This window comes from Pelodiscus sinensis, chromosome 17 (assembly GCF_049634645.1).
Source record: "Pelodiscus sinensis isolate JC-2024 chromosome 17, ASM4963464v1, whole genome shotgun sequence".
Classification (NCBI taxonomy): domain Eukaryota; kingdom Metazoa; phylum Chordata; order Testudines; family Trionychidae; genus Pelodiscus; species Pelodiscus sinensis.
In genome coordinates this window covers 4,841,707-4,867,381 of record NC_134727.1, presented here as the reverse complement: position 1 = coordinate 4,867,381, position 25,675 = coordinate 4,841,707, and the positions used below count along the sequence as shown (strand labels likewise).

Here is a 25,675-nt window from a genome sequence, read left to right as displayed (position 1 = left end):
CAAGGGCAATCTCAGAGACACGCCCCCCCCAGGGCTTTGCCCCAGGGCGTCTCCTCCTTGAGGGCTGCCCTGGAGGCCTGAGAAAATGCAGGGTCCTGTATGTGAGCACAAGGAGGAGCCTGTTTGGAGATTTCTCCTTTCCCACCACTAACTGAGCTGGAAGACGGGTGGAGAAGGTAAGAGCCTTGGAGGAGGTTGGTACCTGTGCAGCCTGATGGGACTGGTGCTGGCCAAACTGATCACACACAAAACACTAGGCTAAGGTGAGAGAATGTTTTTGCCACTTAGGCCTTTGTCCCTGTGAGTGGGTGTGGACATTGGGGGTTGACTTTAGTGTTTTCCCTTTTCCTTGCTTCCCTCCCTCCACCTGCAGAGGCGGGGGGCTGCTCTCTAGCCCTCCTGGTGGGAAACCCTCACAAAGAGGTGGGATAGAAAGAGTCCTCTGAGAGACATCCCCATTGGTGACCTGAGCCATACCTCGGCCATCTGGGGGGAACTTTCAGACTCCTATCCTGAGGTTTACAGGAGAGGTCGATAAAGGCTTCCCCTGTCGACCGATCCGCGTCTTGACTGCCGCACTGTGCCGACAATCAGCTGAGCCAGCACAGCGCGGTGGCCATTTTTATTTTAATGGAGCCGGGGATATTTAAATCCCCACTTCATTGACTGTCGGGTAGCCTGTTTTACATGCCTCTGCCGACAGAGGCATGTAATCTAGACATACCCTCAAAGTCTCAGGGCTGCTGGCCCAGGGGACATTGGGAGCTGACAGAAGAAGGCTGATGGAGCCCTCTCTCCTCTGCCTCCCATTAGGGTATGTCTACACTACAGCGTTATTTCAAAATATCTTATTTCGAAATAGTTCATTTGAAATAAGTTAGTTCGAAATAACGCGTCTACACACAAAATGCATTTCGAAATAGCATTTTGCTATTTCAAAATCACATGTCCACACTGATTGGATGCTGAATCACATTTAAGGGCAGCTGAAATTGGTTCCAGCAGGGCATCAGGTCAGGAGTTACTTAGTGTGGCTGCTGCCTGAGGCTAGCTGAGGCTTGTGCTTAAAGGGAACCCTCCTGGACAGCCAGTTCTCAGCTTTCCCTGCTTGCTTGCCTACGTCACCGAGGGACAGCAAAGCATTTTTGTCTCTGCCTGCTTTGGTTGCCCTCACTGGGGACTGTCACGTTATGAGATTTTGAGGGGAGCAGCCGGGTCACTGCTTCACCCATGGGGGGGTGTTTGCCCCAAAAGTCGGTACAAAGGAGGCCATGTGAGGTGTCAAATAGAAGCTTACTTTCTTCTGATTTCATATATGCTATTAATGTAATTGTATAATGTCTGTGTGTGAAGTTATAAGCATGTACTTTGTGTGGATACTGAATGTTTCTCTATATATGGTTGAACTAAGGGCAAAGCAGCTCAGCCTATGGACATGCTAATGAGCAAAGCTCTGGAACAATAGCCCTCTATAGGCCAACGACACACCTCAAGAATGGGGACTCATACCTAGGGTCTACCAGCAGGGAACACAGGGATAGGCCGCAGGCCAGGTGACCTGCTGCAGCCAAGAAGAGACCAGGAAGGAGGTATAACTATGCCATGTGGCCGACTCTGTCTTGGTCTTCAGATCTGCTTCTGACCCCAGATGTGGCCTTGTAGGGAATCACGAGGCGGGAAGAACTGTGGACCCATCCTGACATCGGATGTTCAACAAGGACTTTTAAGCCAGCGGCTATAATATCTCTGCTAGGGCCTGCGTCGAGAACCGGGAGATTCGATGCATGTAATATATGATACTTTAACAACCTTACTCTCATGCTTTTCTTTCTTGTAGTAATAAACCTTTAGATTGTAGATTCTAAAGGATTGGCTCAGCGTGATTTGTGGGTAAGATCCAGAGAGTAAACTGACCTGGGAACTGTGGCTGGTTTCTTGGAACTGGACAGAACTTGTTTGGGGAAGGTGAGATTGGGTTCTAAGACCCCCTCACCTGTGTATGTGGCCAGGGCCATTTGGAGCACGGATATCACTGGGGTGTCGGAGGGGTTTTGCTTGTGAGGCTTCAGGCAGGCAGCTGAAGCACTCTGTGGGACTGGTTTGTAGCCTGTTTGGAAGGTCTCCAGTCTGGGGGCTGTAAGGAGCCCCGAATTTGAGCAATTCGCCCTGAGCGGACGCCTTCAGCTGTGCCTAGACCCGTCCCGTCCCGTCCCGTCACAGGGACACCGTAGCACTCGGCACCATGGAGCTGGAGCTGCCCCAGGCACTCTGGTACTCATTTTGGACTTGTTGCTGCAAGCCTGGCTGCGCCTTCTGCAAGCTGCCTCACAGCATCTGCTGCAGCCCGACCCCCATGCCATCCTCCGGACCCTCCTGGGGGACAGGGAGGAGCAGCTGCAGCTCCCGGACACCAGCGTGCCCTGCCCCATCTGGCATCTGGACACTAGCAGAGACTGGTGGGACGACATTGTCTTGGAGCGCTGGGGAGACCACCAATGAACTCAGAACTTCAGGATGAAGAAGGACACCTTCCTCGAGCTCTGTAAGTGGCTTGCCCCTGCTCTGTGGTGATAGGACATGCACATGAGGCCCGCCATTCCCCTCCACAAGCATGCGGCCATCACCCTATGGATGCTCTCCACACCGGATAGCTACCGATCCGTGGCAAACTCGTTCGGCATGGGGAGATCCACCGTCGGAGCAGTGCTCATGCAGGTGTGGCAGTCTCCAGCCACTGTGCTTGGTGGGGGGGGGGGGGGGGGGGGAGGAGAGGAAGGAGGTGATGGGCTGCCCTAGGGAAAAGGGGGGGAGAGGGTGCAAGTCCCCTCCCCAGGAGGGTTTGGTTTGTCCCACTCGCACTATGGGCTGTCCATGGTGGCCAGGATTACAGAGGGGATTGAGGACATGGAGCAGTGGTGGGGAAGGAGCACACTCAGCCACCCTGGCACCCCAGTGACTCTCGGTGGTTTTGTGTGTCCCTCCGTCATCCATCTCACCGATGTGGATGCAGTGATCAAGGAGTTTGGCGCCCTGGGCTTCCCCAACTTCCGGGGGGGCTCTTGATGGGACACACATCCCCATCTGTGCCCCGGACCACCAGGCCTCCCTCTACATCAACAGGAAGGGATATTTCTCGGTCATCCTGCAGGCTGTGTCTGACCACTGGGGCCACTTCACAGACACTAACGTGGGCTGGTCCGGCAAAGCACACGACGCGCAGGTTTGCAGCAACTCCTCCATGTGCCAGAGGCTGCAAGCCGGGACTTTCTTCCTCGACTGCCACATCAGGGTCAGGGACGTGGACGTGGACGTGCCTGTGTGCCTGGTGAGGGATGAGGCCTATCCCTTACAACCCTGGCTGATGAAACCCTACACAGGACACCTCAACCCCTCCTGATGGGTCTTTAATGCCAAGCTCGGCAGGGCCCGCCTCATGGTGGAGGGGGTGTTCGGCTGGTTGAAGGCTCATTTTAGATACCTCCTCATCCGCCTGGACCTATCCAAATGGAATATTCACAGGGCTCTAATAATATTGTTCCAGTCTGCGGTGGAACAATCCTAGCGGAGAGCAGGGGGTAGAGGAGCAGGTGACTGGCGCTGTGAGCTTTCCTCTTCCTGACAGGAATAGAAAGGGAACAGCCAGCAACAAACAGCAGGAATGGGGCGGAGAGAGCTTTAGCTCCCCCACCCCTGCCCTCCCAGGAGGGCAGAGCACATGAGTACTATGGGACAACAACTGATTGAGTCTGGCACAGTAACAGGTGATACCTAATGTTGGCCACTGCTCAGACACTGAACCACCTGCTACACACAAACCACCGCAGACTGGAACAATTGTATTAGAACTCTGCAAATTCCTGGATATCCATGGGCATCCCCAGATAGGGATTCCTGCAGCTCATTTTTGCAGAGAGGGGTATGGATACAATTTTGTATCCATGCATGACTCTAAATATTGCCACTCCTTCCCTTTGCCCTGATGATTTTTCTGAGCTGTTATCTTCCTTTACCTCTCCATGAGACCTGATGACAATTGTCGTTTTGGCCACCGGATAGCTGACAATCCCTACGGGAAGAGGACACCCCTGTGCACAGGCTAGGGCCAGCTTCACGGTCTTGGAGGGGGCGGGGCCAGGACAGCCACCCTTCCACATACCAGGAAGGCCTCTCAGCCCTCAGAACCGCAGGGTGCACGCAGCACGTACTCTGGGGGCGATTTAAAGGACCCGGGGCTCCAGCTGCTGCCGCTGACACAGTAGCAGCAGTGGTGGCCAGGAGCCGTGGACTCCTTTTATTACCAGGCCCTGGGACAGCTGTCCCCTTTATCTCCCTGTCAGCAGACCTGCTTGTGCACCTCTGCTGACACAATCCACAAAATTCAGGGCTGAAAAGCACCCCGTCCTGCATCCCTAACCCGCCCCCAGCCGGCATCCATATCCCTTGCTGCATCCTGAATCCCCTTCTGCACCTCAGCCTCCTGCCCCAGCCCTGACCACCTCACAGAGCTAGCACCCTCTTCTGCATGCCGGACCTCCCTTTAAGATACATATCCTGGTGCAGTGACTTGCAGGACCTGCCTGTATAAAACAGAGGTTGTAAAGACCACTCCCCATTCCTCTCCAACCCCTCATACCTTAGGCTTCTGTTTTATAGGCTCAACCTGGCAACATTAAATCTGTCAGAGCAGGGACTACAGGGCATCTCCACTATAAGTCGCCCCGGTATACATCTGTTCTGCAATAAGTCACGGAGGCTTGTAGGAATTGATGTATTATAAGTCCTCCCATTCCCTGCTCTTAAATCATGCAAAAAACCCAACAACCCACTTTAAGTTGTTTTGTTTTTTGGAACGTATCTTGGACTTAGGGCGAGTATGGCCTGTATAATAATACAGTTCTATGGTTAAAATACAAACCCTAATTTAAACAGGAACTAAGTTACTTTCAACTCCCATTTTCCTCTTCCTTGTACCTCAAGGGTACATCTACACTGCGGGGGTTTCCAGTATCCTGGAAAAACTCTGCTGCGTCCAGGGAACATGTTTACTTTTCCGCTTCTTTTTGCGGAAGTGCAAACGTGCTCTTTTGGAAGCCCTGTCTTCCATGAGGAAGAAGGGATCTTCTGAAAGAGGGGGATTCTCTGAAATTTGGCCCAGTGTAGATGGGCCAAATTTCAAAAAAGCCTCTTAAAAAAAATCAGAAAAAGCTGTAGTGTAGACCTAGCCTAAGTAAGTAGCTCCTTAAACATCATCTTCTGAAGTGAGAACTGATTTTTGGTTCTACGCTAGTCTACCTTACTCAATACTGCTTAGCAGGAGACTGGTAAGAGGGGAAAACAGGGACAGTTCCAGGCTTCCAGACCCAGAACAACCAACCTACCCACTTCTTGCCTTGTGCTAACAAATTCGAGGAGCACTTGCAGCCACATACTTGCCTTGGAGATGGCTAATCCTGAAAGTTAAAAACCCCTCAGTAATAGCCTCTTAAGGGCTAACATATTGAAAACTGAAGTTTACAATGCCTACAGGCAGGGGCAGATGACCATTTCGCGGGGTCCAGGGCAGCATAATTTCGCGGGGCCCCCCTTTGCCACGGCGCATGCATAGGGCTTCTTGAAGCACGGAGCCTGGGGCGGCTGCCCCGCTTGCCCTGCCCTATATCCGTCCCTGCCTACGGGACTTCACTCTGCATTCAATACATGTGTTCATGCCATGTTTGAATATTAATAATGTTTTTAAACTTCTCTGGGCAAAACTTAAGTTCTACCTGTAACTAACAAACAAACAAGCAAAGAAAACAACCAAGCATCATTGGTCAAAGGTATGAGAAGCACTCTGAACTGCTGGTAATATGGGGCACCAATGAATCCATCCACTGAAGCTGTGTCTGGGCTGTTTATAAGCACAATCAGCCTCAAGACCAGCTGAGTTGCAGCTGCTTTTGCGGAAAAACGTGCCAACTGTCTACACTGGCCGCTTGAATTTCCGCAAGAACACTGACGATCTCATGTAACATTGTCAGTGTTCTTGCGGAAATGCTATGCTGCTCCATTCGGGCAAAAGCCCTCTTGCGCAAATGCTTTTGCGCAAGAGGGCCAGTGTAGACAACGCAGTATTGTTTTGCGCAAAAAAGCCCCGATCGCGAAAATGGCTTTTTTGTGCAAAAGCGCGTCTTGATTGGCACCAACGCTTTTCTGCAAAAAGTGCTTTTGCGGAAAAGTGTCCATGCCAATCTACATGCTCTTTTCCGCAAATGCTTTTAACGGAAAAAGTTTTCCGTTAAAAGCATTTGCGGAAAATCATGCCAGTCTAGACGTAGCCCTGGAGTTTAGGTTCTTCAGCTTTCAAGAGACAGATTCTCTATCAGCAATGGCAATACAGTTATTTAGAAATGTTATATTTCCAGAACCAGCACCCCCTCGAACACCCTGACACACCTCCAAACCTCCCCCCAGAGCTAACACCCTCCTGGACTCCAAGCCCTAGCTCTGAACCCGCTCTCAGAATTAGCACCCCAAAACCCCACCTCAACCCTTAGCCCTCCCTCAGAGCCAGCACTTCATACCTAGAATTTTTGTTCAGTGTCCACCTCAATAGTACCCAAAAGCCAAGTATCCTGAGGAGTGGCAATCTCTCTTCCCCCTTTAAAAATAGCCTCTTTTGTTTTATTTCAATGTAATAAGTGTGTCCCTCACCCTTGCACCCCATTCACCTCCATGCAGTGCAGCACTCCCATTATGTCTGTGTACAGTGCAGCACTCCCTGTGCCCCCCATCCTCATTCATTTTTACAATTCAGTCACCTCCTGCATCCCCATCCACTTCACATACCCATCCTATTCCCTCTTCTCTTCTTCTCTTCCCCCTCTCACTCCCATCTTGGTCATGTCCTTGGGTTCTTTCACTTTCCATCCTCTCCTCCCTCTCCCTATCTTTTCTCCTCCAGTCCAGCGGGGTGGTTTATGCAACCCCTGGTTGTCCCACAATGGCAAAAGATTCCCTTATTCCTGATTTTAAGAGGAATAAGGGACCTTTTGGAAAAGGCTTTATTTTCCGAAAGATCCCCGTCTAGATGGTGCTTTTTTCTGGCAAGGCCCCGAGCCGGAAAAAAGTGGCAGCCATGTTTATACAAATGAAGCGGGGAAAATTTAAATCCCCGCTGCATTTGCAATTCCAACTTGTCTCATCTGCATCCCTTTTCCGGCCAATATGTTTGTTCCTCTAAAATAATAATACTGTCGCCCAGTAGAGACTTATGATTGAAGGAAAGAGAACTTTAATAATAGCTTTAAGCAGACTATGGAACTCAGTTCCAAATGAAATAAGAATGACTGAAAACCTCACTATGTTCAAAACTAAATACAACACATATCTCTTTGATTTAGCTAGCATTCCTTAAATTTCCTTAAATAGTGTTCCTTCTCTCTCTCTCACACACACACCATAAACCAAGCAACAATCTATATGTTAATATTTTCCTATGGAAAAAATAAAAAAAGGAAATTTTGTAGTGTTAATATGAGCTATGTTATGGGCTTTTGCTGGCACAGCTATGTCAGGCAGAGATGACATCTCATCACACCCCTGACATAGTCAGGCTGCCAAAAGCTGGCCGTGCAGACCTGACTCAAGTGTTATAGTTGCAAAATATGTGAGTTTTCAGAAGGCCAGGAATACGTCTGAGACTGCGATCAGCCCCATTCATCTTAGTGAGGTGTTAACTCAGAGTCCCATATTGGTAATTTGAATGTGAACATTTTAACTGCTTCATTCCTCATGACAGGCCTTATCTGTCCAGTGACACCTCTTGAATAATATTGATTTATTTAAAACAGTAGGGTCATCTTAGGGCAGACACATTATAGTCCCTTGGCTATATCGACATTATACTTACTCGAAGGCAAACGTTCTCTCATTACACCATGACCCCTTCTGACAATAAATAATGCTACGTGATGCCAGGGCGGGGGCAAACCAAAGCCTGAGCCCCACAGCCCTGGGCAGTGGGTGGAGGAGGCAAAGCCGGAGGCCCACTGTCCTGGGAGGAGGGGAAAAGCCCAAGCACTTCAGCCTCGGGTGATTGTTCCCAGGGATGGCTTTTGGTGCACATGGCAGCATAGGGCGTGTGCATCTCCAGGTGGATCACATGGAAGAGCCACACTTGCTCAACAGAGAACAGTGGGTCCAGCTTGCAACCTGAGCCTTACCAGGGACAGCTGCAGCCCTGGGACCTGTGGCTCAGTCTTTAGCCCCAGCAAGTCTAACGCCAGCCCAAGCAGCCAGGCTGTGTCTACACTGGGCCACTTATTCCGGAAAATCAGCCACTTTTCCGGAATAAGCTGCGAGCTGTCTACACTGGCCCTTGAATTTCCGGAAAAGCAACGACGCTCTACTGTACAAAATCAGCCGCTATTCCGGAAAAACTATTCTGCTCCCACTCGGGCATAAGTCCTTATTCCGGAACACTGTTCCGGAAAAGGGCCAGTGTAGACAGCCCAGTAGTCTTTTCCGGAAAAAAGCCCCGATCGCGAAAATGGCAATCGGGGCTCTTTTCCGGAAAAGCGCGTCTACATTGGCCACAGACGCTTTTCCGGAAAAAAAGCTTTTCCGGAAAAGCAGCCTGCCAATGTAGACGCTCCTTTTCTGGAAAAACTGAAAACGGAATAGTATTCCGTTTTAAGCAGTTCCGGAAATTCATGCCAGTGTAGACACAGCCCCAGTGTTCCCTGTAAACCATGTGCCCGTGCGACTGCTCAGGAGACATTCAAATGCTGATTTGCAGCGTGGGCGTGCACAGCTGGGTGTTGTTTCTGGTGGTGGTGCACATTGGCACATGCCTTAGTGCACAGACACATTTTATTCCACACACGATGGAAAAAAATCCGCACGTGGACGCACTGGAGGGCGCGTTGGTGGCCACCCACTTTGGGGTCCCCAAGCACTGGGAGGAGCAGGGCTCCCCGGCGACGTCACACCGTGGGGTGAAGGGGTCTGGGTGAAGGGCCTGTTTAATTGCAGCACAGACATGGGGGGGGGGAGGGGCGCTCGCCGCCATTTTGAACACACGGCGCCCCTCTCCCCCTTGGCCGGGGTGGGAGGGGGCAGAGCTCGCGAGAGCTCACGCGGCCGGGCAGGAGCACGCGAGCGAGGCCGGCGCAGGCGCTCGGGGGTCGCGTGGCCGCGGCGGCGGGGGAAATCCCGGGGAAGGGGCGGGGCTGGAGGGCGCAGCTCTCGCGAGAGCGCCGAGACTATATATGGGAGTGGGCGGGGAGCAGGCGTCCCTTAGTGCGATTCCGTCCGGAGCGCTGCCGCTGCCCGCCGGAGGAGCAGGCCCGAGAGCATGGAGGACAGCAGCATGGACATGGAGAGCATGGGCCCCCTGCGCCCCCAGACCTTCCTCTTCGGTAACCCCCCCTCGCCGCCCCACCTCGCCGCGCGCGGCCGCCCGCCTCGTGCGTGTGGCGCAGCCGCTTGGGCCCAGGCCGCGCGCGGGCTTGTCGCGCGCGCTCCAGAGGCCGGGCTGTGAGGTGGGGGCGCGCGACCAGGCTTGGCGGGCCTGAGGGAGGGGGGGGGGTGGCGGGGATGGCTCTAGGGGCGGGCTCCCCCGCCCCACGTGGCGCGCGCTGGCACGTGGCGCCTGCTGCGGCCTCCAGCTCCTGGCAGGGCCCGGCGCTTTGTTCTCTCCCCTCCCCCCTCCGAATGCCGCGGCGGCCGTTGGTTCCTAGGGACGCGCCTGGGGCGCACGTGGCAGCGCGTGGAAGGGCCGCGTCCGCTCGGCAGAGCACGCGCTGGGGTGACCCTGGGGGCGCGTATTTACCACGTGATCCCCCGGCCAGCCCGCGAGACCCTTTGCAGCTGGTGCAGGTCGCCCTCGGGCCCCGTGGGTGACCCACTGGGCGGGCCACGTGCTCTGGCCGCGGGGAGCTGCGGTACCCAGACTGCGCCGGCTGCTTTCCGCTGCTCAGGCTGGGGTGTGGCCTGCGGAGGCGTCTGCGTTTTGCACCCGCGTGCAGACTTCTGAAACGCGGGCTGGGGATGCTGCGGAAGCGGAGAGACGCAGCGTTTCATCGCCAACCTACTCGCCCTGTGTCTCTTGCAGGTTGTGAGCTAAAAGCAGATAAGGACTTTCATTTCAAGGTGGATGATGAGGAAAACGAACACCAGCTGTCACTGAGAACAGTAAGTCCTTGTCTCAGGAAACGCACGTGGGAGAGCTGCAAGAATGGTTTTCCCCTTTCCCAATGGTGGGCAGCAATACATGTGAATAACTGAATTATTCTCCCAGCCTGTCCTGCTGTGTTCAGCATGGAATTCTGTGTCTCTTTGTGTTTTGGTGCTGCATCGTGACATTTATAAAAAAAACTATTATACTACTATAAAAAGTAATTTGGGGTCACTGTAAAATTATATGAAACTTTTCTATTCTGTCTGTAATTTTTACTAGCTTTTCTTCATAATTTTTGAAGTCGTCAACAGTAATTGCCTAAGAACCCTTGTTTTGTGAAGATGAAGAGAAACCAACATTTAAAATAAACATATATTCTAGATTGGTACAGAGGAACTCTGTTTTGGAAAAGTGAAAGGGATTTGTAATACAAACTGAGTATTTATTATATCTTTCTCCACTTCTAAAATAAAACACCCAGATGTTGAGCTTAAATATTTTGTTACTAAGCAATTTGTTCACTTATTTGCCAGTCGCACAATTCAGTATTTTCCATTGTAAGACTTGATGTAGTACAACTTCACTTTTGCCCCATAGCAGGGTGAAGGGATTTAAATCACTGATTTTAATCATGACAAGCAAGGAACCACAATTTAAATACACAGTTTTAATTGTGGGTTTATAAAGATGTTGATTTTCAATTTATGAAAATATTTTGATTTGCAACTACATACATTCTTGTTTTTGATGTTTTATGCTAGCCAGGTTACACTATATATACAGACTTATTTAAGCTATTAAATAGCATAACGTATGTTAGAAAATGGTGAATGCTGCGTTTCTCTATTAGATTCTCATGCTATATTTTAATAGAAATGCAAAATAAAATACACAAAACAACTTTTTTAACTTTATTTAATAAAACTTGTTGGTACATATGAAAACAAAAAGTTTGCTGCATTCCTCACTCTGACTGGGGAGTGCTTTGCTCCTTCCGAAAGGGGAAAGAGCAAGCAGCCCTGGTACAGATTTTGGAGGATAGGCTTTTACCTACATAAACACACAAACCCCATCTCACTCCTGCACACGCCCCAAATTCCCAGCCCTCTGCTTTGAGTCCCTCCTTAAGGAGCCAAGCAACACCAGGTAAATGTGCTAGTGTACTATAATGTCCTGCTCAGATGAACATATATGTTCATTACTAGAACAATGTTTCTCATAATAAATGAGCATGGTTTCCCTGGAATCAAATGTATTTTAAGTCAAGGATGATCTAAGAAAGTTCACAGTAAAAAATACTGTCTTAAGTTTCTGTATCTGCGACTGTTTTGCTACAATCCTAACAGTAGGAAAAGGTATTGCCTCTAATGCAGTTAGCGTGGGATAAAAAACTATTGTTCTACATACACAAACTTCTAGCAGCTAAGGTTACATGTACAAAAGCAAAAAAGGCCACTTGCCAGCAGCATGCCTGCCTCCTAGCCACACTTCAACACTGATCACATTAACTGCATGAGTATGGAGGAATGACAGCCTTCACTTCGAGCAGCATCACTATGGAGAATTTGTTCTGAAGTATTCAACATTCATAATATGATGTTTCATAATTTAACAGATAGTAATTTATTAGTACATAGTAAGTTTTTAAAGAGTAGCCTGTCCCTTAAATGTTACAAGGTCAATATAAAAAAAAGCTACAGAACATAGTAAAACATAAACAAGAAATGTCATACAAGATAAAAATATTAAACTCATGAATGTATTGAAGATGTATTTGAATGTAAAAGTTTATCGTAATAATTTTACAAGTTAGAATGGTGGTTCAGCTTTTCAGAAAGGATAATATATTTCACTTCTTGCATAGGTTAGTTTGGGTGCTGGTGTCAAAGATGAATTGCATGTCATAGAAGCTGAGGCATTGGACTATGAAGGGAACCCTATTAAGGTCACACTGGCATCTTTGAAAATGTCAGTACAGCCTACGGTAAGGACAAGCCTGTACATTACCACTTCACACCAAAGTTTATTAATAATAGTCTCACTAAGACATACTAACACAGTGGAAATCATAGTAAAGCAAATCCTTGTTTCTCACGTTAACACCTGAAGTTAAGAATTTTTTTAAATATTTGTTTCATTTGTTCTTCATGATTCTCTGGTCATTACATTCTCAGGTTCTTGGATATGGGTATAACTCAGGTTTCGTTTGAAATATGGAAGAATTTTTAACTTTATAAAGCCTCCATTTTAATTAAAGTATGGAAAGCTTTTTGGGTAGTCTTAGGTTTCTTAAATCTCTTAATGGAAGCTTGTCTTGTTTTCAGCTGGATCTGAGTAAGTTGCCTTAATTCAAAATGGTTTAGAAACAAACAGCTGAAACCATAGTAGTCAGCTGATGTGCATCTAGGTGTTCAGTCAGGACTGCATGCGTTAGGTTTAAGTTTCTGTTGCTTTATTCGTTAGCCTTGTAGAGCTCTATGTGTATCCTTTGGGGAAAGACATTGGGTTCCACAGTGGTTTATAAGTCTATATTACTATTATCTCTTCAAAGTATTCCCTGTAAAGGTGGAATTGAGGACTCTGATAAATCCACACAACCTGTATATTGATGTGAGTCTATAGTGAGATGAGAACTCTTAAGCTTTAGATACCTGCCAAGCTTCTCTTGGTCTTACCTGTTCATTGCAGCTAGTAGAACACTTGAGTCTTTGGTTGTAGGTTTAGAAGTAAAAGATTGTAGTATAATAAATTACATGCTACAAAACATTACATTGTTGGGAAACCTCAGGCTTTGGGGCTGGATGTGGCCCCTGGCTTGTCTGGATCTGGCCCCTGAGGCTCAGAGCTCCCCCCAGCATTGGGGAGCCTGTGCTGGTGCTCTAGCTAGGGATGTTACATTTATTTTAATTGACTAGTTGATGGATTTTCCATTGGTTAGTCGATAAGTGCGGGAGCCGCAGCGAAGTTAGCGCCCAGCTAAAGTGCAGCAGGAGGAACCCAATCCCAACCAGGGACAGCTAATTGCTAGTCTGCGCAGGGTCAATCCCACTGCACACGAGCCATATAAATTTAAAAGGCGGGTGTGGGTGGGGGGGGAGGGGGACATAACTAATTCAAGGCAGGAATCAGCTGTCCTGGCTTTCACCCGGTTCCTGCTACCTTCTCTTCCCCCCCTCTCCGCCCCTACAGAGACAGTGCTGGGGGGAACCAGCTTTTAAGCCAGTTTCCCCCAGTACCGGCTCCTGTTCATCCTCACTTGCTGCCTCTTGACAGGCGGCGGGAGACGGGGGAGTGACTAGTTGAGGGTCTAATTGACTATCCGATAAGCTTTTGCTTATTGGATAGTAAACAAGTCACTTACATTGCTAGTGCCAGCTCCCCCACCATCCTCCCACGGGGCTGGAGTGCACAGTGTACTAGCCTGGTGCAAGGGGAATGTGTGGAGTGTCTGTCTCCTCAGTCAGTGAGGGTTTTTTCTTTGGTTCTCACTTGTGTATGGCCCCCGACTGATTTTTCTGGGGGTTAGTGGCCCCTAGCCCAAAAAAGGTTCCCACCCATGCTTTACAGCAGGGGTAGAGGTATTGGAGTGGGTACCACTGGTACATGGATTATAAATTATGCCTGCTGAGCATTCCAGTAATTCCTCCTCAACTGCTCCTAACGAAGAAGATACTGGTTTGTTGCATTTCTGTTAATGACAGCTTTCTCATCTCTACCATTTCATTGTTTCTGCAGCATTTTGGTTGGCTCATTTTTTGGGCATTTACTTACTTGGTGTTCAAATATTCACTAATTTGCCATCAATCTGTTAAATAACACACATACTTTCTCCTTAGGTTTCTTTAGGTGGCTTTGAGATTACACCTCCAGTCGTTTTGAGGTTGAAAAGTGGTTCTGGGCCTGTTTATGTCAGTGGCCAGCATCTTGTAGGTATGTATTGTATGACAATGCATTTTTAAGTAAAACTTTCCCATTAATCCTACAAATAAAGAATGCCTTCAAAGATGACCAAATTGGTATTTTGTGTCACAGCGCAGGTGAAGCTCCTCGTGTTGGACACTCACTAGGCCGAAAACGACCCCTCTGCTACAAAAGCTCGTCCCATTGTTCCTCTTTAACCCTTTGGTTTTAAATGCTGTCATTAACACCAAATTTCTTTGTTTACTCTTTCTGGGAAAATTTCACTGCTTGAGTCTCCAGCCCTCTCCAGAGAAGCTGAATAAAACCTGTCACCTAAGAGATGGCCATTCCTTCGCCCTAAGATGCTTCCATTTGAATTGCATCTAGTTATTGTTAATTAATCTTTGTCTGTGGAAGGACGCTACACTTGCACTAATCATATATGACTGATCCTATATCCACTGAAACATTAATTGATAATGCAGTTTTGTAAAATTAAATGTAGACAGAGACCAAAAATAGTTAGATTGAATTTTGGGTAACATGACTGTTTAATGTTAAAACCTAGTTTCTTTGCGTTTTTAATTTTAAAACTCTTCGAAGGAACTCCAGTCCGAAGAAAATTGGCAATGATCTGTTTTATCTGATTTAAAAATTAGATCACTTTTTCCTTAGCTCTGGGTGACCCTAATATGGTCAACCATTGGGACCTTGTACAAAAATATTCATGTGTTGTTTCTTAGCACTGGAGGAAGAACCAGAGTCAGAAGATGAGGACGATGAAGTTAAGATATTAAACACTTCATCAAAGAGACCAGCAAGTGGAATAGCAGCTAAAACGCCACAGGTAGAGTTGAGGTTACTTATGAAGTATGTTCAAAACTTTCTCCTGGAAGAGTTTGTCACTGCTATCTAAAGCAGGGAAAGCAAATGCTTTCTCCATTCTTTACCCCGTTTAAGTTGTTGATGGCTACAGGAGAGAGGTTACCTGGTACTTGGATGCCGACATTCAGTCCTAAAATTTTCTCAAACATCGTTCTAAAGTATATTCAACAGTCTGATAATGGCTAGTATTTTTCAGTTTTTTAGTGTAATAATTCTGAGGTTTATTGTGTAACAATTGTGAACAATGTGGAAGAAAACAAGCTGGTGAGCATATGTTTAATTTCTCTAACCACATTGGGACCAGATTTGGCAATGGCTTTTCTTGCCAGCTCTGGCTTATACTTGTAGGCTGTGTCTACATTGGCACCCTTTTCCGGAAAAGGGATGCTAATGAGACAAGTCGGAATTGCAAATGAAGCGGGGGATTTAAATATCCCCCGCGGCATTTGCATGAACATGGCTGCCGCTTTTTTCTGGCTCGGGGCTTTGCTGGAGAAAAGCCCCAGTCTAGACGGGATCTTTCGGAAAATAAAGCCTTTTCCGGAAGATCCCTTATTCCTCTTAAAATCAGGAGTAAGGGATCTTCCGGAAAAGGCTTTATTTTCCGAAAGATCCCGTCTAGACTGGCCTTTTTCTCCGGCAAAGCCCCGAGCTGGAAAAAAGTGGCAGCCATGTTCATGCAAATGTCGCGGGGGATATTTAAATCCCCTGTGGCATTTGCAATTCCGACTTGTCTCATTAGCATCCCTTTTCCGGAAAAGGGTGTCAATGTAGATACAGTTGTAGAGTATATGGATTAAGGTGCTTATGCATAAACATTTAAATTACCTTATGCTGTGCTTCCTTTCTTGCACCATCATGGTGATAGCCTCTTTATTCTGTGTGTGTAGACTCTCATTTGCTTTATTGTTATCAATAACCTCACTTTTCAGTGATGTATCTTGATTCCAGCATTTTAGACAGGCTTTTTTTAGGGGGGGGGTCTTCCATGGCTTTCCCCACTCTGGCATGATAAATGCAGAAGTGGGGGCCAGCAAGTGTACCCCAAAGCCTTATCTACCAGGCTTTGGTATAAAATTTCCCCCAAAAACTTAAAAACCTAGATGTTGGGAATAGAACTTCTGCTGCCACCACCCAAATATAACAAGATTAGGGGAAAGATCCTTTGGGAAATCTCACCCCTATTATAAAAATCAGGACACAAAGTAACCTTTGTCTTGGTTTGAAAGTCCTACCTACATTCCTATTGGTCACTCCACCTGGCTAGGTGTAGTTAACTCCTTAATCCCCAGGCTGCTGGTTAACCCTCATAATCATGACAGGGTCTTAAATGGATTTGGTAAAGCTTTTAATTTATTGGTATTAGCTGAACTGCTTTTTCTACATAACATAAATGTTTCAGTGGTTTAACTTCAACTTAATTTATTAAACAGCTTTTTGTGTAGGTTTTAAACCAATATCGGATTAGTTTGTCTAAATTTACCAATACGAAGGTTAAATTTGTTTGCCGTGCCAAGAAACAACTGGCACTGGGTTAATTTTGACTTGAAGAGTGATGTCTTTAAACTGGTGCAACGCTATAGAAAAGACTTTCATCTTGTAAATTAGATAATACTGTTCATGGGAAGAGCAAATTTCCGATCAGCTTGTGTACCATCTGTATTGTACATTCAGAAAACCATTTGCTAAACTTTGTAACCAGACTTGTAAAACTTTCTTTTCCCCTAAAGAAAAAAGCAAAATTGTCTGAAGATGACGACGATGACGATGAAGATGATGAGGATGAAGATGATGAAGAGTGTGTATCTTATTTTTACAGTACATTCTTAAATGTTTAGTTTTTGGTAGTAGCAACTTCAGAGCATGAAAATATGCATAATTTAGAATCAAGATATTTTGACTTGCAGATTGTACCTCCCTAAACTGGGATTTTATGGTCTGGTAAGACCATGGATGTTTCTGGACTCTAGTGTCCAGGAACAAGGAGGTCTGGCTGGGGGCAAGAGTGTGGTCAGAGCAAAGGTGGGGCTGGGAATCTTGTTAGAGGCTAAGGGATATTAAATTTAATTGACTAGTCCATAAATGGCAGCCTCAATGGGATTTGCAGCTCCCCCTGGTCCACCACCCTCACCCCCGGAGATGATGTGGGGGGGGGGAGAACTGGCTTTTAAGCTGGTTTTCCCCCGCCCCCCCGCAACGGGGGAGGGGTGGGACTAGTCAACCTACCTGATAAGCAAAAGTTTATCAGATAATTGGCTGGTCACTTACATCCATTGTGTGGTCAACACAGCAGGGAGATCTGACCCTAGTGGTGGTGGAGCCTTGGAGCTCTAGTCCCAGAGGGCAGTAAGGGCCTTAAGGGGAGGGGCCTCCCCTTGTCCAGCAAATCCCCTTTAAAGTTTTCTAACAGCAGATGGTAATAAAGGGAGTAAGAAAAAGTGTTAGGGGAAATGCAGTGGTGGGTAGAAGTAAAGCAACTTTTCCAGAGGTCTGAAAGAAGGGAAGAAAGTAATTTTAAGCCAGACACCCTTAGACTATTTAAATCTCTTGGTTTTTGAACAGTTTTGTAGAATATTTTGCAAGTGTTTTCTATTTTATAAACACACAACACTGAAGGGTTGTATGTAATTGAAGTGGCAATTTGCACATTTATTTTATATGAAATACAGTGGATATGTATATCTTAGTGAGCTGCTCTGATTAACTTCCCAAATTACTACAGTAGTAAGTGGGTTAATTTACATAGTTATGTACATATTGGGGGTAGGCTGTTTAAGTAACTGAATTTTTAATTTTAGTGATGATGATGATGACTTAGATGAAGAGGAAGAGAAGATTCCAGTGAAAAAAGTAAGTTCATATTTGAGACAATGTTTGTCTGGATTTCTGATAACTTGTATATCTATAGTATCAGCTAAATTATAATGAAAACGGTGTTCAGATATATAGGTAGTTGAAACTTCTCAGCTACACATGACTATTGTAGCTTGCTGCTTATTTTATGAAATCAATTTCAACTTTGAGAGCATTTAAGGCAGTGGTCACCAGCCTGTAGATTGGGATCTACTGGTAGATCTTGGAGCCTCTGACAGGTGATCTTGACTGGTTTGGCCAAGAGGCTATCAAGTGCAGGACTTCAGCTGCTTCTCCCCTCCCCCCCCCCCCCCCCCACCACCACCACACTGCTGTGCAGCTCCTGCCCTTTGCTGTGGAGTTGTTCCCCTCTCCCACCCTGTAGTCTATCTCCACAGAAGGGGGTGGGAGGCACCAACAGGGTTTGGGATGGAGAGAGTTTGCTGGCTGCTTTTGGGAGTGGCACAGGGCTAGGGTAGGGGGTGAGCCTGACTTAGCCCCATTTCACTACACAGGAGCTACCTGTGGTAAACAGTGTCCAGCTGGAGGCTGCATTCTGAATCCCTGTCCCAATCATGTATCCTCTCCTGCACCCGAAGTTTCCTCCCAAGCCCTCCTAGACCCAAACTCCCTTACAGAGCTTGACCGTGAACCTCCTCCTGCACCCCAACTCCTGCCCCAGGCTCAGCTCAGAGCCCTTCTGATGCTCCAAATTCATTAGCCAAAGACCAGAGCCTGTGCCCCAACCTTCTGCCCCTGCCTGATGGGAGGGAGGAAGGATGGAGTGAGCAAGGGCAAGGCCTTGGATAAGAGGCACAAAGGAGGTAGGGCAAAAGTATTTGGGTTTGAGGTAGATCCTGGATTGCACTTAAATTAAAAAAGTGATCTCATCCTCTAAAAGGTTGGAGACCACTGATTTAAGGTAATGCAAAAACTGAACTAGTCAGCTTACTTCAGAGCTATGCATGTAGGTTATCAGCATGATACAGAAAATGAAACCACCAGCTTTCATTTAATTCAGAATAATTTCACCCAGTAATTAGATATGAATAGTTCTTCATTCAGTTTGTATTTGCAGCTGTTAAAGCCTCTACTTTAAACTAATACAGTTAATACTAGATCTTTTCTTTGCATGCTGATACATATATTAATTCTTGGTATATTTTGACAACTCTTAAACTGCATGTGTGCTAGATCAAAGCTGCTAAATACCAGAGTGGTTCAGATCAATCATGCAACAGTAGAAATAGAATCATCACAGGGTGCACATAATTCAGTACTTTGCCAGTTGTAGGCATAAGCATTACTCTAGAAATTGAGTTGGTACGAAGGTGCAGGGCTTGACAGTTAAGGCAATCTACTCACCTGTTGCAAGTAGATTTTAGCCCGGCGTGGCCATGCAGTGCGGTCAGCGCATGCATAGCTCTGACTGCGCATGCGCTGCATGCAGTTCCACGCGGCTGGTGAGCTGTGCAAATGTGGACATGGGGCAGAGGATTTTGGTCAGGTAAGACCCATAATGAAAATGGAGTGCAGTCTCATTTCCAATATCAGTTGGACAAACGGCACTGTCTCTACACAAAACATTAAATAGAACATTTTGACCTCCGTGGACCAATGTTTCCATCCATGTGTAGAATAAATTTGATGTGCAGAGGCATGTGCGGATGTAACACCACTAGTGAAAACGTATGCTAACAGCTGTCAATGCTCTGCTAATCAGCTGGGTGGCATTTGAATCTCTCCCGGGTGGCTAAGATTATAGGGAAAGCTGCTGTGGACATAGACTGACCAGGCTGCAGCAGTGAAACCGCTGAGCTGGAATTCATGTGCAGACTTAACACCATCAATAGAGTCCTGCATATCTACAGATATCCACAGATAGTGGAGCAGATATCCACACAGCTCTCTTCCCTTGCCAGGTGGAGCGAGGGGTAGTTCCAGGATCTGTGTCCTAAATCTCGCTGCAAGAGGGCCTGAGTGCTGGCCCTGCCCCCTCCTTGCTTACCTGTGCTCCCCTTCTCCCCTCCAGATTTGTTGTTGGGTATGAGTAAAATCCGGACTGCAGGTCAGATGAATTGAGCCTGACAGATGTGGATAGAATGTGGATCACATTTTTGTATCTACACAGGGCTCTATCCCTCGGAATAAGGGATTGGGAATGGCTAGTTTATTATGATAAAGTAATTTATCTGATCACTTTTGGAAGTGGGTCATATTTGCTCTGATTGAATTCGCATCATTAGCGCTGATATAACACCCCCATTTCTGTATGCATGTATAAATCCCTGCCAGCTGTTTCACTTCATGTCTTTGAAGCGAGCTGCAACCATGAAAGCTTATGCCCTAAAAAAAAAAAGTTAGCCTTTAAGGTGCAACTGGACTCCTTGTTTTTGTTCAAGATAGTTACTAAACAGAGCAATTTACTTCTTTGTGGTTATTTATTGCTTTTCTCCTGTTGTGTTGTGTGAAGTTAAGTGTAAAATGCTTGTAATTTCAGCCTGCCAAGGACTTGTCAGCAAAAAATACTCCAAAATCAAAGCAGAATGGAAAAGATTCTAAGCCGTCCACCCCAGCCCCTAAATCAAAAGTGAGTGACTGAATATAATGTAAATTTTCAGTTTGGCCTAACATTTGGCTTTTTAGTAGCTTGCTGGGCTTGTATTTGGGATGAAAGGTAGCTGAACTTAGTCCAGATAGGTGAAGTAAGGATGGTAAAGGAGAGATTGGGTCTAAACCTTTTTAAGCTACAATTACCATTCAGGCACCTATTTTTAGTTGAGTATTTTCTAAGTAAATTTTTGTAACATAAATATCACTCTAAGCTTGAGTGGTTTATACATGTTCCCCATCAAAGCAGGTCACCAGTTGAAAGAAGGGGCACAAATTACGTAATTTTTTATTTTGATACCTTTTCTAATAGTTTATTGAAGATTGGAAGTAAAATCTGGAGTAAGAAGGAATTCATTGAGTATTAACATCTGTGTTTGGTCTCAGGATACTTTGTGATGTCCAGTATATTCTGTGTATATAGTGACTTCCTTTGTATAGTTTGAGCAATGTTTTATAACTATTTAAAAAAGAAAAGTTGAAGTAAATGAATTATAGTAGCGTCTTTGCAGTTGCTAACTTTTTACAAAAGATTATAACAAACTGCTTTTTTTTCAGACGCCAGCGTCTAATAAAAAGGAAAATAAACCACAAACTCCAAAATCACCAAAAGTACCCCTTTCACTAGAGGAGATTAAAGCAAAGATGCAGGCAACCCTTGAAAAGGTGAGTTTAAACTATTTGATGTTACACCAAATTGAGCGGTTTGTCACTGTCTTCAAGTAGCTTAGCAATGCTACCCACAGGGAGAGAATTAGACACTGAAGACAAAATGAAAATGGCATTCCAGGGTTTCATGTTTTCAGTCTTCATCTTCAGTATTTGTGTGCTCAGAACTAAATATCAAGCTGTCTTAAAGTTGTACCCCTAAAGACTTACTTCAATTCCTAAATCAGATTTGAGTGTTTAATTGGTGTTACAGATGCACAAGTTTGAAAACTTGGCCCAGTAAATAAAGTTTGGTGTAGCCCTGGAGAACCTTGAGGAGAATCTGTTAAGATGTGTACTTCCTCATTCATCACCTTCAATAAAGGGTTCCATAGACTGAGTTATGCCCTCTGTCTTGCTCTATAGATGAAGGTGGATGCCTTCAAAGAAACACACCCTTAACATCTGATTTAACTTGAAGTGCATTTGGGGATCTGAGTAGTGCAGAGTGACTCAATATTAGCATTTTGTCCTTCAGAGTTTGGCTCAGAGGTAAAAGTCTTGTTGACCACTTTATTTCAAAAGATTGGTTCTAAAATAATTGCCTTAACATTTAGTATAAAACAGTAGGATGAAGTTTAATAAGGACAAATGCAAAGTGCTGCACTTGGAAAGGAACAGTCCGTTTCACACATACAGAATGGGAAGCGACTGTCTAGGAAGGAGTACTGCAGAAAGGGAATTAGGGCTCATAGTGGACCATAAGCTAAATAAGAGTCAGGCGAGTGACACGGGGGAGGAGGGGAAGCAAACGTGATTCTGGGAGGCATTAACAGGAGTGTTTTGAGAGACACAAGAAGTAACTCTACGCTGATTAGGCCTCAGTTGGAATATTGTGTCCAGATCTGGGCGCACCGCATTTCAAGAAAGATATGGAGAAATTGGAGAAGGTCCAGAGAAGAGCAGCAAAAATGGTTAAAGGTCTAGAAAAGATGAGCTTATGAGGCAAGCCTGAAGGAATTGGGCTTCTTTAGTTTGGAAAAGAGAAGTCTGAGAAGGAGACATAATTGCCGTTTTCAGGTTTCTAAAAGGGTGTCAGTGGGGAGGGGGAATTGTTCTCCTTGGCCTCTGAGGATAGGACAAGAAGCAGTGGGCTTAAACTGCAGCAAGGGAGATTTAGGTTAGAAGTTAGGAAAAACTTCCCAACCATCAAGGTGGTTAAACGCTGGAATAAATTGCCTAGGGAAGTTGTGGAATCTCCAACACTGGAGATATTTGAGAGCAGGTTAGACAAGATATCAGGGATGATCTAGACCTTGCTTTTGGTCCTGCCATGAGAGCTGGGGACTGGACTTGATGATCTCTAGAGGTCCCTTCCAGTTTTGCTATTCTATGATTCTATTAAGGGTGGAAAGAAAAACTTCCATTTTAAGCTTGCTCATTGTTCGGGTATATCACTGCCCTTAACGCTACAAAAACAGGCCATACGTGCCATAGTACTCCTAATTATTTTTGCAGATACAGACTAACAGATACTCCCTGAGATGAAATAATATCTAACAGTGTAAATGTACCAGTATTTTTGCCTTAGGATTATACAAGATAGATGTTTATTTTTAAAGGAAAATAGTGCTGAAGACCTAAGTCCCTGGATGTCCCTGCAAATTGCTTGCACATTGAATCCCAGAGATGCCTTCCAACTTGGTAGAATGCCTCACACTTAGGTGCATGCTGATATGTAACAGCCAGCAATATAAGCCCGGCCTGGGCAAAATAAGGCCTGCGGGCCAGATTCTTCCCTCCAAGCCACTGGATCCAGCCTATGGACACTGCAGGGAGCCCCAGACAGGCTCCCCTGCTTGCCCCACACACTGCTCAGAAAAGTGGGTACAGGGCTGTTTCTCTTTAAAAACTGAGAGCCTGGAGCAGAGGATATAAGGCTTCAGGTGTACCTGCTGTTCCCAGCACAATCCCTTCGGCTGTCTGCTTGTGCTTTGAACAACAGGCAGCACAAGAAGCACCAAGTCGCCTTCCCCTCAGGCTCAGTTATTCCCACAATCCCATGGCTATGCAGGCACGAGGCAAGCAGGCAGGCTGAGAAACTTAGTTTGGCAAGCAGGCTGGTTGGGCTGCTAGCTTGTAAGTCTGGCCAGAGCCTGCCTCTAGCACCCTAGCCCCTCTCTTCCCCAACCTTCTGTCCCCACCCCCACTCAACATACCCAAACCCTCTGCCCCCCTCGTATACCCATACCCCCTCCCAGATCTGGCACCCCAGTCCCTTCTCCCAGATCACACTCCCCTCCACCCTAGGTTACCACCCAAACTCCTGCACCCCAGTTCCCTACCCTATGTCACAACTGTCTCCTTCACCCAAGCCCCACTCTCCCTCCTGCACTCCAATACCTTATCCCAAGCTCCCTTCTGCACCCAACCTCCATCCCAGATCCCACACTTCCTCCCTTAATATCGAAGAGTGCGGCCCGTGACCACTTTCTTGCAGTGCTCCCCATCAAAAATGATTGCCCACCCCTGATCTATGCTATGAAAGTGTTGGCCTCTAATGCTCTGAAATGTGATTATAGATAGAATTATCCCTGTATTTTAAGGAGAGTCAACTACTTATGCAAGGGCCTCATACTAGGGTAATGGATTTGATAAAAGAACCTTGATAATGCTGAAAATATTTTAAATTACTTTGGATTACAGGATTTTCTTGATACTGTAGTTCACTTTGAACATTTTTATTTGTACTAAGGATTTAAAACCCATCTCACAAGGGTTTTCTGTCTATTCATTGACTTTACATACACTGAACTTTTTTTTTATAATAGGGTTCTGCCCTTCCTAAACTGGAAGCCAAATTTGTCAACTATGTTAAAAATTGTTTCAGGACCCAGGACCAGAAGGTAACTAAATTTACTGTGGCTTGGAAAAATCCAAAAGAACTTTTGTTCTAAGATTTATAGATTCTTTTCCGCTTTTAATTTCTACAAACTTTGGACTGTTGCAAAGGGTTACAAACCACAAACAATACCTCACATTAAACAAATGGAAACTGTTTTAAGGGTTTAGTTGGCTAAGATGAAAAAGCTAATGTTTTATTACATTTTTCCAGCTTTTATATGGTTAGTAAATTATCTCTTGCTTACTAACCCACAGAATTTTCCTTTTGGCACCATATTGGCTAAGGAAATGAACTGTGGTTTTCCCTGCTGCTGAATTTGGCGACTCGGGCTAGTCTGCTCTTAAACTTTCTTTTGTTACGGCATGGGTGGGAAGGGGGAATTGTTTTGCAATAGGCATTGTGGCAGTCTTATTTCTTTGTCTTCCAAAGCCCTCTCTTTGGAGAGAGCATGCCAGAAACTGGTATCAGGAAGGTAGGGGATTAGTTATTGCTTGACCATTATCAAAATTCCTGAATTTTATCATTGGAAGAAGGTTTTATGCTTTTCCATGGTTCAAAGGTGTTAAATTGACAAAGTCATAGGTTTTTGAAAGAAAATATTTAAAAGCAGTTAAGTCAGATCCTCTTCATAGCTGGGACTAAGTCAGGGCAGACAGAGTTCAGCCAATATTTGCCTGGCTGGTCCACACCCTTCCTCTTTGCCTCTCTTTAAATCCTTAGTGTGCAGAAGTATAACTTATTTTTAAGTATTTGGTTCAACAAAGTACATGACTTATACTCAGCATAGTGTGTCAAAGATCTGGTGCCACATTTTTTTATTTAATCAACAGTTCTGTGCCTCTTTGTACAAGGCTTTGAGGTGCAATCATTTCAAGTTCTTGTGGCTGTGATTAGTACTAAAGCAGAGTAGAAGCTTGCTTTTGCCTGTTGTTGTGCCTCAAATACCACTTTTCAGAAGATAACTTCTCAATGCAAACATCCAAAAACATAAATTAGCATGTGTTCTACACATCTCTTTTCAGATTGCAGCATTTGTTACTGTTAATACTTTTAACCAATAGTATAAATGTAAAGAAATACAGGATTGATTTTTAAGATACTTCATATTTACAGGCATAGTTCAGTCCAGTTACTTCCAAATTGTACTGTTAGGTAATTGGATCATTCTTAATTCAATGTCTAACATTTTTGTGTACATTTTCAGGTTATTCAAGCTCTCTGGCAGTGGAGACAGACTCTGTAAGAAAGAAAACAGTTTAAACCGTTCATTAAAATCTGCAGTCTTATTTCTGTAACCATTAATATCTGGCTGTCCTTTTTATAAATGCTAAAAACTTTCCCTACAGCGTCTGATAAATGTCGTCCAGAATACTTTGCCAAGAATGTGTTGTCCAAAATGCCTGTTTAGTTTTTAAAGACGGGACTCCACCCTTGCTTCATTTTACGTATGTGTGGAATGTTTTGATAAGGCAGAGCAGAGGTGGTGGTCAGACAAATGGAAGTGGTGGGGAAACTAAATGTACATGTGAAAATAAAATTTAGTATTTTGATAAAGTACTATCGTTTATTTTTATGGGCTTAGGGATTGCCTGTGTATTGAATGAGCTTTTAATTTCTGAGGTGCAAAATACATTGTCTTGAAATGAGATTAAAAGAAAAAAGTCTGAGGCTGGGACAGTGACTTTGTATGAATCAGTGACACATTGAAGATG

General features: G+C 45.6%; 1 protein-coding gene across 1 annotated transcript; it reads left to right on the top strand.

The window, feature by feature from the left end:
• The first annotated feature begins 9,244 nt into the window (after nt 1-9,244).
• NPM1 (nucleophosmin 1) lies at nt 9,245-25,520 on the top strand. The gene is made up of 11 exons (XM_075900149.1): nt 9,245-9,401; nt 10,097-10,176; nt 12,027-12,146; nt 13,999-14,092; nt 14,806-14,909; nt 16,678-16,745; nt 17,746-17,797; nt 20,301-20,390; nt 20,969-21,076; nt 23,890-23,964; nt 25,168-25,520. Exons 1-11 carry the CDS (start codon nt 9,338-9,340, stop codon nt 25,204-25,206), a joined length of 894 nt encoding a protein of 297 aa, XP_075756264.1. The 5' UTR covers nt 9,245-9,337; the 3' UTR covers nt 25,207-25,520.
• Nucleotides 25,521-25,675: the final 155 nt, after the last annotated feature.